The sequence below is a fragment of the Azolla caroliniana genome, unplaced genomic scaffold (genome assembly GCF_043228905.1).
Source record: "Azolla caroliniana isolate FFs.n. ecotype wild unplaced genomic scaffold, voAzoCaro1.0.p SCAF_21, whole genome shotgun sequence".
Classification (NCBI taxonomy): Eukaryota; Viridiplantae; Streptophyta; class Polypodiopsida; order Salviniales; family Salviniaceae; genus Azolla; species Azolla caroliniana.
Window position 1 is genome coordinate 2,733,440 of NW_028230456.1, and position 16,767 is coordinate 2,750,206.

A 16,767-nucleotide genomic window follows, 5' to 3' on the forward strand; every position below is an offset into this window, starting at 1 on the left:
TGGGGCTTGCATTGGTATGGAATAACCAAAGTGTCAATGGTTTATCCATGAACAAATTTGAAAGATCCCACAAGATTAGGCAAAGTGGATAAGGATGAGCTCCATATATTGGTAAATCCAAGAGCATAAAACAATATTGAATGCCATCATTTGCATGGTTGGCACCAAAATAGCACTTTAGATATTTGCCAAGTTAAGTTAATTATTAAAAAGGACAACTTTGGATAGTTCCTATTGGTTTTCTTTCAAGGAACCAAAGCTCTATAATATGGCCTTCCACTACAGTGAGTATTGGGGTCCATGGTATCATTGGAGTATGAGAATTGGGATTATCTCCATGAAGTACTTCAACAACTACTATATAGATTTACATGGAAAATTGATTTGGACATTCTTGCAAGTAAGCTTTGTGGGCATTTTGTCTCAAGAAGACTTGGCTTTATGTGAGTGAGTGTCACACCAACCTTGCCATAAGATCATCATTATTGTAGGGATTAGAAAGGTTTTTATCGATTGATATATGCACCTCATGCGTGTGTATGTGCATGCGCTAATTTTTGAGAGCGTCCAAAATGTAGAGAGAGTGAGTGTCTGTATATGTCATTGGTGAGGTGGCATTTCAATCCTACTTTCCTGCATTACTTGCAATATTTCATTTCAAAGCTCATGATAAGAGGGAATTGGCAGAAAGCTTACTTTTGTTCATAGGGTCTCATCAAGTTTTCTTCCGAGAGATCATCTTCCCAATTGCTTGCTTGAATATGCTACACATGCATTACCATGTTCAGTATGGTGGCATACTTATCGCTACCTTCACATATGCATACGTGAATGTGCTCGCGCACACATCATGCAACTGATGACAATCGGGGCATAGTTGTGTTGACAAGATGGTAGTTTGAAAACCATACAGAGATTTGGGGGGGGGGGGGGTTGTGAGTTTCGATCGATAACGAACGACGGGGCGGGCAACATGCTTGAGTGTACTAGGAGGACGAGAAACAAACAACACAGATATGGACGCGATGCAACTACTGCTACGAGATCAGGGTACAATGGTAGTAGGATAATGAGGAGCGATAGATGCTTCATGAGTCAATAGTCGCGTACAAGGGACCAATATGCAAGTGGGATATAAAGGGGTGGGTGTGGCCCAAAGGATTTGAACCCATGACCTATCCTAGCCTTGGGTGTGTGTGTGCGCGCAGAAGAAACGTGACAAACACACACACACACACACACACACACACAGAGTGACATGGACAGGGACAGAGTGTTTGGAGGTCATTGGTGTGTGTGTGTGAGAGAGAGAGAGAGAGAGAGAGAGAGAGAGAAAGAAAGAAAGAAAGAAAGATATATTAACGTTTTCTAAGACCAAAATTGGCCCATGAGAATTGGTTTACAACAAAAATGGGTTATTTACCCATTAATGAAAAGTAAAAATAGAGAGAGAGAGAGAGAGAGAGAGAGATTAACGTCTTCTAAGGCCAAATTTGGCCCATGAGACCAAATGGATATAGCTCAGTTGGTAACGCTACCCAAATGGAGACCAGGTGGTCATGGGTTCAACCCCCTACATTCCACAGTGGCATCTTGTGAATTAAGAGATATTGTATGTTAAATGTAGTGGCATCTAGTGAATTAAGAGATATTGCATATATGGAGTATATAATAGTGAGGTGAGTAGAATTAGGTTTCGAACCCAAGACGTAGTGTAACAACTTACCAATAGGTATATTAAGCTAATAACCAGAAAAAGAGAGAGAGAAGGTGGCCCTCCTCAGCAGTGGGAATGGGGATTTTGGGATCATGGCGATGGCGATGGCGATGGCGGCAGAACATTCTACTTCCTAAATTTGGCTCTGTCTCTGCCTCCCGTATTCTTCTCCCATTAAATCGGATTAATTCCTCTGATGATCACCACAGTCCCCCTTAAATTTCTCTATTATTTATATCTTCTCCTTCACTCTCCTCCTGCCTCTTTGCCTCACCAGCACTTCATTTCTCCGCCTAAACAGAAGCAGCAGCAGCAGCAGCAATAATAATAGTGAAGTACTGTTAATAGTGATGATGATGATGAAGCACAGTAGATCTCAATCATCAACATCTCAGTACTTCCTCTACAATAACAAATGCTCCTGCTCCTGCTTCATGCTCGTCATCTCCATCGCTCTACTTCTAGTACCTCTTCTCTCCAATCATCAGGTGCCTGCCATTGCCTAATTCCTTTTAACTCACACTTCAAAAAAAGCACATACTTTATCGATACTCAATCTGCCTACTTCTTTTAATTTATCATGACTGTGTATGTATATATTGTTAGGCTGCTTTTGTTACAGTTTCTGCGACCTCAGATGTGGGTGAAGATATTCATGAAGGAAAGCTAATCTTACAGGTAACCAGCAGGCTAGACTAAACATTTTTTGCTTGTATACCTACTGCCTATGTACTTGTATGTATGTATGTATGTATGTATGTATGTACTAGTATACCTAGGTCCTGCATGCATGTATGATGTATGTATGTATGCATGTATGTATGTATGTATGTATGTATGTATGTATGTATTAGTATACCTACAGGTATGTATGTATGTACTAGTATACCTACATGTATGTATGTATGTATGTATGTATTAGTATACCTACATGTATGTATGTATGTGTGCATGATGTATGTATGCACGTATGTATGTATGCATGTACTAGTATACCTACATGTATGTATGTATGTTGTGCATGATGTATTGAGTATGATCATGATCATGATGACACCAATGATATATTTCTACATCCATTGAGGGCCAAACATGATCCATGGGACTAATGTCGAACCTTACAATTATCCCTTGTTGGGTTGTGGGGACTAGAGACGAGCATAGAGCATTCCTTGTGTGGTTGAAGATGGTTTGTCCTTCTTTGACACGATAGTCATGGACGATTACCCCCTTATCTATTGTCAAAGCACGTTGTTCGACATAGACAACACATTCAATTGTTGTTGTATAGGAAGTGGAGCAAAATCTAGTTCTCGCAATAAATTCCTTATCGGGTCTTAGAAACTATTCTCAAATTTACTCCCACAAACATTCTACTCAGCGGTAACCATACATTAGAGATGCAATTGTATGTACCCATTTTATTTATATTGGTTGGTGAAACCATAAGGAATTAACCATGTTTTCAAGAAGTACGATAAGATGGGTTTATTGGAAATTAATGGAGATTTGAAACTACCTATAATGTTATATCTTCTTTGAACATCATTTCCATAACACAAAGTTAACACCATGCCTGCATTGCATAGTTCAACTGGCACATGTTATCAACTTCATTGTGTTGGATCGTGCCAACATCCATTATCTAGTTACACACTTCGAGTAGGTTATCTAGGTATATCAACTTTGAGTACGTATTTGAAACTCTCACTACCTTCGCATCCTCTTCATGGTTCTCTTTTGGTTGTTAGACTTTCAAATTTGTTAGTGTCCATTGTCAATTACCACCATGACTTTAGTCTTCTTAGCCATGTTATTTGCTAGGGCACTAAGTTGTTCATAGAAAGTATGTGTGGTTGCCAAAAGCTTTTTGCAATATATGTTGAGAAAATTGCCTTTACTTAGCAACATCAATTAGGTAAAATATGAAATGTCCACCAAATTTGGTTTGTGCTTTTGCTAACCTAAGGCTTCTTGGGCAAACTCTTCTAGAGCACATGTTATAGGACATCCTTGTTTCATTCCATTGGTTCTCACTAATTAACTCACTTGAAAGAAATATACAGGGAGGTCATAATTATGTATGTATAAAGTAAAGTTATAAACTTATATCCTTGTTCTCAAAATGGCGTTGATAGCTTATATATCTACATATGTAACCGTAATTTAAATTTTATTGCTTGGAGAGCGAAATTCTAATATGATGATCACACAGCCTTCGATTGTGGAGAAAGTGAATAATCATCCAAATGCCAATTGGAAAGCAGATCTCAATGCTCGATTTGCGAAATCTACTGTAAGTATCCGTGACATTGGAAAATCTTTGAATGTATATGTGTGTTTTCATGTATATGTATATGTATGCTAAAGGTGTAGATATGTGTTTTTTGTATGTTTATATATGTATGGTAATGATGTACATTGGAGATATATGTGTTTTTATATGTATATTAAGTGTACGTATTTACATATTTGCATGTATATTCATGCATTTGTGTGTATTTGTAATACACCTATATGCATGTGGTGTTGATATATGTGTTTTTTAAGCATGTATTTATGTTTTTGCATATGTGTTCATTCATATAGCTCTGTGTATGTGTATAATATGTATGTATGTATAGTTCGTGTGTGTGTGGCTTGTGCATTCATGAATGATGTGTGTGTTCATGTACTAAGTGTGTATATGTGTTACATCCATGATTTTGACACTGCATTTTATTTAGGTGGATGACTTCAAAAGAATGTTGGGATCATTTGTGGATCGTGAAGGAACAATGTTGTCAATGCGCATGCATCGTAGGGGTCTCAAACTTCCAATAAACTTCGATGCAAGGGATGCATGGCCTCAATGTTCTTCCCTCAGAACCATTCTAGGTTGGCATCATTTGCAAATTTATGTATTTTAAGATTCTAAAAATCAAGGGCAATTGTGTGTATAAGTTTGGTTAATTTATTCCACAATTTTGTCAGCTTTATTCATGAAGTGCTCTAAATCCCTTCCAAAGGATGTTCTAATTCTAATTATTGTCTACGAATGTTTTGACATACGTATTGGTGGCATTGTATGAAATTTTGGTGGTTTAGATCAGGTAACCAAGAATTTCTTACATAATTTAATCCCATTGCTAAATTTTTCATGTTCGTTACACACTTGATGATATTATTGATGTCTCACATATTTGTAGGGGCATTGTGGTTCTTGTTGGGCCTTTGGAGCTGTTGAATGCTTATCTGATCGCTTTTGCATTCATTTCAATGAAGTGAGAATAAACTCAACTTCGTTATTTTATTTTATTTCAATGAAATTGAGAGGAAATTCTTGGGTAATTTGCTAGTTTTTGTCCAAAGATTCCCTTGAATTGAGGGATTTACCATATCCTCGGTGCTCTTGTGTAGACGATCACTTTGTCGGAAAATGATTTGTTGTCTTGTTGTGACTTTGAATGTGGCAATGGTTGCAATGGAGGAGATCCGTTACAAGCATGGCAATACTTTGTTCGAAGTGGTGTCGTGACAACAGAGGTACCAAATTTGAAAGAGATCACATTAGAGTTTAACAAGCATGTTGCCTTTTCACAGCTTTGCCACATTGGAGTAATGGGTATCATAGTGGAAGCATACGTTAAACTCTCAACATATAAGCTTAAGTAGGAGTTAATAACAATAGATTAAATGCACTAGAAATCTCAAACATATACATATATGTAGACATATTCATACGTGTGCATTTATTTTTCTCCTAACTTGGGATTGGTTATTTGTAGTGTGCTCCATATTTTGATGCCGCGGGATGTCCTCACCCAGGATGTGATCCTCTCTATCCCACTCCACTGTGTGTGCACGAGTGTAAAGATAATGCTGATTATGAAACAAATAAATATTATGCATCAAGTGCATATATTGTTGGATCGGATCCATATGACATAATGGTAGAAGTCTATAACAATGGACCGGTGGAAGTGGCATTTGATGTATTTGAGGTGAAGTTTGCTTTTAGTTATGAAACATTACTCCATCTCATAATTTTAAACTCGTCTTTTTAATCATTTAATACATCATTTGTCTTGGAATACTAGGACTTTGCTCATTATAGCTCTGGTGTGTACCATTATCTATATGGAGACTACCTTGGTGGGCATGCTGTAAAACTCCTTGGGTGGGGTACTACAGATGATGGTATTGACTATTGGGTATGTGTTTTCATCCATATTTCAATTATTGAAAGTTACTGTTATGAGAACACTAACTTTGAAGAAATGAAATGTGACATTTTTTGTGTTGAATTGTGAGTTGCATTTTGATTATTGAGAATACTAACTCTTTAGATGTTCTTTTCTTTCTCCCATAGCTTTTGGCTAATTCGTGGAATACTGATTGGGGCCAGGTAAGGAGAACTTTTCATCATTAGCTTGGAAGCTTATAATATCATTGTGAATATTAGTATATTCTATATAATCTAACGTGCTTCCCAATATTTAGCTTATTAGATTGTACGAAAATATTGATTTGTTAGATTAGGTAATCAAAAATTGCTTTTGAATAAAAGAAACCATTGGTGTATTAATAAATAACTCAATTGAGACATTTCACATTGGCTTATATGAAATTTGGTAGGTAGGGGTTATAGAGAGGGGTTGCCGAAGTCCTTTTCCACTCATTTAAAACCAAGGTCAACACCACTTCAATGAAGAGGTTACAAACCATTTTGAAAGCATGAGAGCAACCTTGAATAAGAACTTTTCTATTACTCGTTTTACAAAGCCATGACTCAGTCATGGATGGACTTGGAAAATCGGGTTTTATATTTTGAGATCTCACTTTATTAATTAGTAGATTTGGATTCCAAAGATACTTTTACATGGAAAAGGATTGAGGGATTATGCTCCACATCTTTGCATGTTTCTTTTGCAAACTCATTTGGGTCATCTCAACATGCATTTCAAAACAAAACAAAAATCCATCAAAATCTACCTATGTTGCTAAACCCTAAACAAAAATCCATCAAAATCTCAACGTTTCTAATAGTTTTAAGTATGTTGCTAAAGCATCTTAATGGTAATCATGCACTTTAGACACTAACTTATAATATTTAACACCCATGTAAGTAAAATGTTATAGCATGGTTACAAATAATTTTAAACTCTCCATTGATGTTAAAACTACCATTTGATTTGCTTTCTTGATGTTGCTTGTTTGAAATGTGTTATCTAGGATGGGTACTTCATGATCCAAAGAGGTGTGAATGAATGTGGCATTGAAAGCACTCCAGTTGCCGGCATGCCCGCTAGAAAGAGGAGCTTTTTGGATTTCATTTAGGATCTCTCTTCGAAGAACCAAGAGAGATGTGAATGAATGTGGCAAACACCCCTATTAACGCGTATCAGATAGGAGTCTTCTAAATTTGATTATCTTAAGCGACACTTTTATATCTTAACTTGTGACACTCATATAGGTGCTCGATTTATTGAATGTCTTTTTCTTCTGGTATCCTATAAACTTTTGATGCTTGGGGATTATGATTATGTAGAAGGTTTGCAATATACGTATAGCTTGGATGATTTTAATATCTTAACTTGTGACAATCATATAGGTGCTCGATTTATTGAATGTCTCTTTCTTCTGGTATCCTATAAACTTTTGATGCTTGGGGATTATGATTATGTAAAAACACTCAACCTTTCTGGAAACTTTATCAGTAAGTATATGTATAGCTTGGATGTTTTTATTGTTTGAAATTTGCTAGTTCAACAAAATTATATGAAATTATGTTCTTTTAGCATTTAGCACAATAGGCACACTTCTTTTCAGTCTTTGACATGGCTATTTTAGCATTTAGCACAATAGGCACTTTTTTAGTCTTTGACATGGCTCTTTAATGATCGACCACAAACTCAGCTTAATCTTTGGTATGCTTTGATAATCAACCATAAAATAAGTAATGCTCAAACCATGATATAGCAAATTTCTTAAGCATCATATTAATATATGTTTTGACAATTCATGCATATCATATAAAGTTTTTTATTATTATTTTAGTATGTAAGTACATCTACACAACCTCAGCTTAATCTTTGGTATGCTTTCATAATCAACCATAAAATAAGTAATACTCAACCATGATATAGCAAATTTCTTAAGCATCATATTAATATATGTTTTGACAATTCATGCATATCATATAAAGTTTTTTATTATTATTTTAGTATGTAAGTACATCTACACAACCTCAGCTTAATCTTTGGTATGTTTTCATAATCAACCATAAAATAAGTAATACTCAACCATGATATAGCAAATTTCTTAAGCATCATATTATATATACACGTTTTGACAATTCGTGCATATCATATAATGTTTTTTATTATTATTTTAGTAAGTACATCTACATCTCTTATAGTCCTAATGATGTCTTAAACAATTACATACCTTTGGTCTTCTAAGGTCCTAAAGATTGTCTAAATGATTGCTCCATATCTTTGATGTCTTAAACACAATGCACATCTTAGTCTTCTAATGTCCTAAAGTCTGAAGGATTGCTCCATATCTTAGGTTTAGGGGCTCATTCTTCATCCTGCTAAGCCATTATTCACATTCAGTTTACATGATTTTCATAACATTTTAGTTCAGTTCACACTATTCATAACATTTTATGGAAGAAAAGTCACACAGTTACACAGCACCTAAAGTTCTTGGTTCACGTCATTACATATCGAAACATAACATATATGCGTTATGAGAAAAAACTGTTTATGCAGCACATTATTGCTCTTGACATAATAGATCAGAATTTCGAAAGTACCTATAGACTAATACAATTTGCACAGCATGTGGAATGCTCGACATAATAGATCAGAAATTTGGGGATGTACCTATAGGCTAATATACGTACAAAAATTTAATTGGACACACTGTATGATCCAGACTTTTCGTCAATATAGATTCCAATACAAGAACAACCCAGTGATTAATAGGATAATTGGATCCATTTTCAAACCTGAACCATTATTAATAAAACTATATAAAGGTAAAACAAACAAATGCAAAAAAAAAAACTCACATATTTAACAATGCGCCCTGGTTACATTTGTATATATACAAATGCATCAGAAAGATTGCATTTATCTTTTTTGTTTCAGTGATGTAAAAAGTTATTGCTCTTAAAATTAGAAAACAAAAAAACACAATATGAAGGGAGGAAGTGAAATTTGAGAAAAATGATTTTTTTCTTTCACTTGCAAAGCATCATTCTCACAAACTCTTCATAATTCACTTGTCCGTCACCATCTACATCTGCTTCACGAATCATTTCATTCACCTCTTCATCGGTCAATTTCTCCCCAAGATTGGTCATCACATGACGAAGCTACAAAAAAGCAAAAAACATTTTCATCCTTCCCTCTCTTTAAACCTTAAACCCTCCCTCCCTCTTTCTCTCTAGCACTATGAAATTTAACAGAGTTCCACAGAATCATGAAAATACCTAAACTACCTTCTTTCGAAAGTTCTAAGACAGCCCATTTTCATGAAATAACCAAATTAGCTCTTTGAAATATCTTTCTTCTTATCTAGGATTTCCAACTGTTCTTCAGATACCCATATAACTATTTTTCTATATTCTAAACATACCCCTCATTTGTCACTCTGGCACAAATTCTATCATTTTCTAAGATTTCTAAATGTTCTTAAACTATCCCTAATGTCTTCAACATTCCCAGAATGCCCATAATTTTTAACTACTTTCAAGATCTACCTAGAATTCTCCACTCATTTATTACTCTCTCACCCTGCGTATCTCATGGGAATGGTGGGACTTCTAATTTTTCTGCTAAAAGTAGTAGCATTACCTCGGCAGCCGAAATGAAACCATTTTGGTCCTTATCAAACACTTTGAATGCCTCCCTGAGTTCTTCCTCAGAATCGGTATCCTTCAACAACATAATTTGCAAGATCAATAATGTATCATTGTACAAATGCAATGACACAAACAAATAAAATGCATATGGTTAGACTTTACTGCTTTTTCTTTACTAAACAAACGGGTCCTATAAATAAATCATGGACCAACAAAGATGTGACATTAAGCAAAAACGCATATACACAATCAACCACTGAAAAGACGCACATATTTCCAAATAAAGAGAATATATAAATAATGACCCAGCACATAGATCAAATCTGAATTATTCAATCATTTGGAGGAAATATTTGAGAACAAAATTACCTTCATCTTTCGAGCCATAAGGTTGAGAAACTCAGGGAAATCGATGGTTCCATTGCCATCGGCATCCACTTCATTAATCATTTCTTGTAACTCTGCTTCAGTAGGGTTTTGTCCCAGGGACCTCATCACAGTACCAAGCTCCTTAGTGGTAATATTTCCTGTTCAAAAATGGGGAGAAGTCAAATGTCCCGTTTAGCAGCAAAATTTCTCTCTAAGTCAGAGAAAAGCGCAAAGAAATATATGCATATGTTCAATTTTGAACAGTCTTTAAAATAAAATAAAAACAAACTCACAGTCTCTTTAGTGGTTATATTTTGTCTTCAAATTAACAAGAAAACAACAAAAGCAAAGAACGTATTTCTTTTCCTGTTTAAATACACACATATGCGTAAAGATCTGCAAGTTTTAGATTTTTAAACAGATTCTTGAAGATACTGCAGAAATGACACGGATTGAGGGTTTAAAATAAAGCTCCTAAACGAAAACCACCGCTTAGTGGTTTAAAATGACATAGATTATATCCTGCATACATACAATCTTCAGCTTTCTTATAGGTTTTTAGCATGTCGATAGGTCGACCGTACGTCTGCAAGATTTAAAGGACTAAAAGACCGTACGTCTGCAAGATTTGAAGGACTAAAAACAAAGATCCACCGCATCCTTATGCAACATATTTCGGTTTCCAACTGAGATATATCGAGCATAATTGTGCAAGATTTGGGGGTCTAGACAGAGAAAAGAGGAATGGAGCGAAAGAAAATAACGGAAGGGGGGAGGGAAGAGGAGAGAGTTACCATCTCCATCTTTGTCGAATAGGCTGAAAGCTTCTTTGAACTCGGCGATCTGCTCGCTGGTGAGCTGCTCGGCCATGGCGAGGAAAGGAAGGATATAAGGTAAAGAAAGGGCAGAAGAAGCAGAAGCAGAAGAATAGAGCAGATCAACGAGGAAGAAGAAGAAGAGGAAGAAGAAGAGGAATGGGACAAAGAAACGACGAAACAGGGGAAGATGAAACAGGGGAGAGACAGAGAGAGAGAGAGAGAGAGAGAGAGAGAGAAGACTTTTGGGGTATGTTTGTGTGTGTATGTATAATGTATTTTCTGAAGAAGAATGGGTCAAAAAATAACTGAGGCACCCCTTACAAATCCAATGCCAAGCCAATCCAAAGTCCATATGCTCTATAATCTTTAATAATATGTATGTCCACAGCCAAATGTCCGATTGGGATGGGAGGCACGGAACTGTTCGCCCCAATGTCCGCCCAAACCTCGGATGCTTAATGAGACCACGGCAAAACCGATAGCTAGAGGTGTCAGTGCCGATAAACAAAAGCACGCAGGCCGATCAAGCATCTCATTGTTTGGGAACATAAACCTTGCTACGAGTCATTATAGAAGGAGTCTTAAGATTAGGCATGTTCGCCTTTGCAGGACGTACTGTTGATGAGTACCAAGGGGACCTCCAAGCTACACATGGGGGTGGGGTTACCTGCCATGGCCCAGACTCCTACGGGAGGCAGCAATGGAGAATCTTCCGCAATGGGCGAAAGCCTAATGGAGCATATCATCTAATGATGACCCTCCATTGATTCCCTTGTATAAGTTGCAGCTAGAGTAGCAAGAATTAAAGCATGTATAGCACTTGTGAATAATCCTAAAGGCATCATACATACACAATCCCACATATGACATGCTTGGATGTTGGAACCACGACAAATAGAAGCACATGCAGCCACATCTTCCTTTCAAAGCACATTCCTTGTACAGGTCGACAGTGACATCGCTCTAGTGATACTCAATACTAGAGTTGGATTTAGTATTAAAAGTTACAACTTACAACTATTAGTAGAAGTGGTGCATCCCCAAGAAAATGGCTCATGCAAAGGTAAAACTTTGCATAGCTAATGGTTTGATAGACTACCCTTTCATCATATATAGTATTGAGTACCGTCTCACGTTCGTTGTCATTATTAGATTATTCAAACAAGAAGCTTGTGATTGACTCTTATGATGACCTTTCCTTCACGTAAGTTAACTTGGGATGGATTCAATAACGATGTCCTCTATAGGAAAAATGAGAGTGAGATGTGTCAAGTGCATCTGTACTCAAAAAAGATTAAATTAAAGACAAGTGATTGTGGCTTAGAACTTGTCGTAGCTTGTTGTGGCAACCAACATGATACTAGACATGAAAATGCAATAATTTATATGTGCTATTATACTGTATTTATTAGTCATATGTTAAAACAATGGTCACAAGATGACTTTTATGCATAGTCTTGTAAGTGGTGTGTCATGTATAGAGAGGTGCAAGGTGGCACACATTCGTGGCCAACCTTTTGCATACTTGATTGTCTATAAAGAGTGCTCACACCCTAGTCGTTCTCAAGGAGTTTAACACTACTTATTGGATACGACATTCAAAGTCTTCAAGGGGGGCACCCTGATCCTATTTGGTTAAGAAAAAAGATAGATTATTGTGCAGTTGTGTAGATTATTATGATCTAAAGTACTTACCCATTCATTATAGGTATTCCATGTCATTGATTTGGAAACTTCTCGATCAATTACCAATTGGGCAAATCTTCTCTGAATCAACCAACGAGGGGCCTATAACATAGTCTAAATCACGTCAAGTGATGAATGGAAAATTGCTTTTAGAACTCACTATGGCCATTTTGAGTACAAAGTGATGCCATAACTGTCTGACAAATGCCCCATCGGTCTGCGAAGACATGATGAACAACATTTTTCAGGAGCACATAGATCAATTCATCTTGTTGTTTCTAGAAGACATTGTGATCTTCCCTCAACATCTGATGTCATCTCACTCAACAGTAACACCATGGATGCGTAAAAATTAGACATCATTCAATTTTGGAGGCTCCCAATTGTGTAAAAGATGTACAATATTTTTTGGGATTCCCAGATTTCTATCACTAGTTCACCCGTGCGTTCTCAACTATTGCCCAATTGCTAATCAATTTCATCTGCAAGCATCAAGTTTTCTTATGGAGTCCATATAATGCTCAAAAAACATTTATGACCAATGTCAATGTCTTCTAAAACCCAACTAGGTGAAGTCATCCACCACTTACACACTCTCAATGGAGGAGTCATTAATACAAGAACTAATCACAACAACAACCTTATACTAGTTGGCTAAAGAAATTAAGCAAGCAAGGAAAAGATCCAAGAAGTGAACAACACATAGTGATATTGATCTACAATTCAGAATTTTGGGCATTTTGGTGCTCAAAAAACTCTAGAACTAGTGTCATAAAACTCTATGACCTATGAAAACGAGATTGGAAGTTAGTTATAGAGTTTGTGAAGACTTGTGCACACTCAAAAGTGCCTCGCCATCGTCCATATGGTCTTCTTCAATCTCCTATGACCTGCAATCAGCCATAGGCATCCATTTTAGTTGATTTCATCACGGACCTACCATTAGTCGACATGTATGACTTTGTGTTGGATATAGTGGATTGTTTCACAGAGAAGCACCAAAATTTGTTCTTTATTTTTGAAATCTATCTCGTGTCATTAATTTTCTTCTTCATTGTTCTTGAAATTCTCCTTTTATATCTTTCCCACATTCTCCCTCGCCTCTTTCATTCCCTTGTCGAATATCGTCTTGCATTCATAACACCTATCATTTAATCAAACAATCTATAATAGGTTTATAAACAAAGATATTGATATTTGGTCATATCAACTAGCCAAGGGCAAACACCCTTATGAGATGCTAGCCAAGGGCAAACACCCTTACGAGATGCTAGTCAAGATCCAATTCATCCTTGGAGAGCACGTGAGTTCCCAAAATTGCCTATTAATACAGTTTTTAATATTGAATGTAGAAATAACCAAGGGTTGTGAACACCAAATACGTACCACTACTGTTACAAGCATGACCATAAATTTTCCTGTACTAAGTTCTACCATAGTATTTACCAGCATGACCATAATTTATCCCGTGGTAAATTCTAATGTAGTATTCTACACACGAGGATAAAGTGTGCTCATGCCCGTAACATTTACATGCACAAATAGTATTTTCATTGTGCATAACTTTAACTTCGTAAATACTTTGACTAGCCATGAGGAGCCCCAAATAAGATCCCAACCAACTACGACTCCACCGTAGCCCATGCATAAACTGCCCACAATAAAAAGACATGGGCATCAAAGATTGACATGTGTAATCTAGAATTGATTCCCACCTTCTAATCTATTCAAATGTGGTTCACATTAGTAGATCGCGAGAGGAGATCCACTCCCTCTCATGGTCATGTGATTGTAGATAACAACAAGTCAACTCAAAAAAGCAATCTTATACTCTATATTTACAAGAGTGGGTGTCACTTATGACCAATTTGATAGGTTCAAAAAAGTTACGCAAACCTAATATCCACTCTCGGGTGGGAAAAGGTTGGCCTTTTTTTATATGACCCTAGAAGACCAAGACAATGTTTGGTTCTACATGCTTCCACACGAAGTTTGGAATCGCGTCTTTTACATCAAGAAATATTTTTTTTATCAATGTCGCATTAAGAAACAAATAAGAAGCAAACAAAATTGTCCATGACTATATGTGACAAATCAAAACCCTACATAATATGTATGAAGACAACCGTAAGATGATTGACCGAAAACTTATGAGTTAATCCAAGGGTTATAATAATGACAGTTATCGTGGAAATCCGCGGCTTGTAGGTCGGCTCAGGCAGGACCACTGACGTCTCGGACCGGAGAGGATGTTGATGGGTAATTATGCTTCGTCGGTATTGATTACCCTAACTAGGGCTCCGGCCTAGTTGTCATCTCTCTTTGGTGGTCGCTTGTCAGCTTCGTCTAGTTTGGTTGGCCGACTCTCCTTCGTCCTTCCGGGTCGGTCGAACTATTGGCCTCCCTTTCAACTATTGTGACGCCGGATGTGTGTGTGTGTGTGTGTGTGTGTGTGTGTGTGTGTGTGTGTGAGAGAGAGAGAGAGAGAGAGAGAGAGAGAGAGAGGGAGAGAGAAACACACAACTTCACCTCCTTTTATAGTTCAAGGAGGGAAGGCCATTACAAAGTGCGGTCCAATGTCCTTCTTCTTTTCAGAGAGGATATCTTGCTTTGATTTTAAGAGTGATTGAAGACGTACATTAAAACTCCTCTCACTTTCACATTCACCCCACTACCCACTAACTATGCATGTGCACTAATGTACACATCATATTTATTCCCTCACTAATGTCATGTAGACATACATTTTGGTTCACCAAGAGTCAAACCCACAATTTCTTGGTCTATGTATTTAACCTTTAACCATTGTAATAACATATATGATGTGTAATTATATTAATTATATTTTTAGTTATTACATGTTTAGAATATTCTATAAATAGGTGTCCATACATCTGTCACAACTTATTCGGTTCAACACCAGTGTTTAGCCCTTAGCCTACTCTTTGTAAACCTTGTTCTCTCATAATATAAACTCATTTCCATTTCTATCTCTCTCTACCTTCTATCTTCATCTTTCTACTCTTTCTCCCTCTCATACTCACGACAACTAACTCCTTGGCGCACTTTAGCACCCTTTACATTCCCCTTTTATTCCTATGTACATTTCCCTAATGTACATGTGCAATCGTTGCACATCCTCGTTCTTGGCCGCTCCACTCAATTTTCCCACTATTGCCGGAAATCTTCATGACACCGTACTCTACAAAAAATTCCTTGTTGTTAGACAATCATGCCAAACCTTCGACCATGCATGCAATGAAGTTATGAGGTTCTAAGATTCAATTATCAATTTACAAATATCAATAAGACAACCACTAACCGTAGGAAGAAGATCTCACAACCCCCTATGACCACTCACCATACAATTTAAATACAACCACATCATGATGTGGCGACCCCGAAGGTGGAAACGTGGGTAAAAGGGGGGGAAAGAGAAGGTGGAGAATGTGTGTAAAAAGCAAGAAAGGGAAAATAAAAATAAATGGTCTAGTGGTTAGGGTGATTCACTTAGTTTAGGGGTGCAAAGTTTAAATCTTTGCAATGAGATGCGAAATAAATGAGTATTTTATTCCTCTTTTCTTTTCGAAAAAAGAGAGGAATAAATGCATTACATGTAAATGAGGCGCCCTCCCCCTATAAAAATAGGGGAAGAAGGCACATTTTGGGTCTTCTTCATTTTGGCGTTTTGAAGGTTTTCTTCTTCGGGTTTGGGCTTTTGACAACTTTTTTCTTCGATTTTCGACTCACTTTCCTTCCTCAACTCTTCTTTGTATTAGGTTTTTCAACATTTAAGAGGAGCTCTTCATTTTCGACGCTCGTCTTTAGACATTAGAAACTCGATTTTGTATTTGTCACATGGAGGTATAATGTCCTTCACTTTTTCCTCTCAATCTCTTCTTCTTATGTGGTCATCATGGTTTTCGACGTCACCAAGCCCCCGTTCTTAGTGGTAGCATCAAGAAGGGTTTTGGCAAACTCACATACTAGCTGCGAAAGGGGAGCACGAAGTGGCCCGAGAACCCTACTTCAACTTGAACATCTTTGCCAATGAACGTAAGCGAGGTCTCGGCGGCCCACTTGACTCGCATCTTCACCGGAACTCAACCGCCTCCCCAACTTTTCAATTCCATCACTTTAGCTTAGTGATTTTCTTGTAGTCACTCTTCATGCCTACTTTGGATACTATTTGCATTGTAAAAGCCACCACATTCGAGGCATTTGTTGTGAAGTCGATTAAGTGTTGTAAATCAGAACTTGTGTTTGATTAATAACGTGATTTAAGCACTTAAACTTAGCATTTGTCACTAATCTTGTGCTAA

At 37.0% G+C, this 16,767-nt stretch overlaps 2 protein-coding genes across 2 annotated transcripts; one reads left to right on the plus strand and one right to left on the minus strand.

The window, feature by feature from the left end:
* The first annotated feature begins 300 nt into the window (after window positions 1-300).
* LOC147850315 (cathepsin B-like protease 3) lies at window positions 301-7,327 on the plus strand. The gene is made up of 13 exons (XM_087336769.1): window positions 301-400; window positions 1,628-1,679; window positions 2,088-2,205; window positions 2,324-2,395; window positions 3,933-4,013; window positions 4,444-4,594; window positions 4,805-4,809; window positions 4,906-4,980; window positions 5,117-5,242; window positions 5,485-5,700; window positions 5,797-5,910; window positions 6,069-6,104; window positions 6,932-7,327. Exons 1-13 carry the CDS (start codon window positions 301-303, stop codon window positions 7,034-7,036), a joined length of 1,251 nt encoding a protein of 416 aa, XP_087192895.1. The 3' UTR covers window positions 7,037-7,327.
* Window positions 7,328-8,762: 1,435 nt separating this feature from the next.
* On the minus strand, window positions 8,763-11,001 carry LOC147850316 (calmodulin-like). Its single transcript, XM_087336503.1, has 4 exons — window positions 10,736-11,001; window positions 9,942-10,099; window positions 9,565-9,645; window positions 8,763-9,083 (listed from the first exon to the last, which is right to left on the minus strand). Exons 1-4 carry the CDS (start codon window positions 10,809-10,811, stop codon window positions 8,949-8,951), a joined length of 450 nt encoding a protein of 149 aa, XP_087192629.1. The 5' UTR covers window positions 10,812-11,001; the 3' UTR covers window positions 8,763-8,948.
* Between the last annotated feature and the right edge of the window lie 5,766 nt (window positions 11,002-16,767).

Coding starts and splice junctions, on each gene's coding strand:
- LOC147850315 (XM_087336769.1), top strand. CDS start 301: ATGGTATCATTGGAGTATGAGAATTGGGATTATCTCCATGAAGTACTT. Junction 5,911..6,068: donor ATGATGGTATTGACTATTGG/GTATGTGTTTTC, acceptor TTTCTCCCATAG/CTTTTGGCTAATTCGTGGAA. Junction 6,105..6,931: donor GGAATACTGATTGGGGCCAG/GTAAGGAGAACT, acceptor TGTGTTATCTAG/GATGGGTACTTCATGATCCA.
- LOC147850316 (XM_087336503.1), bottom strand. CDS start 10,811: ATGGCCGAGCAGCTCACCAGCGAGCAGATCGCCGAGTTCAAAGAAGCT. Junction 10,100..10,735: donor ATTCGACAAAGATGGAGATG/GTAACTCTCTCC, acceptor ATTTTTGAACAG/GAAATATTACCACTAAGGAG. Junction 9,646..9,941: donor TTATGGCTCGAAAGATGAAG/GTAATTTTGTTC, acceptor ATGTTGTTGAAG/GATACCGATTCTGAGGAAGA.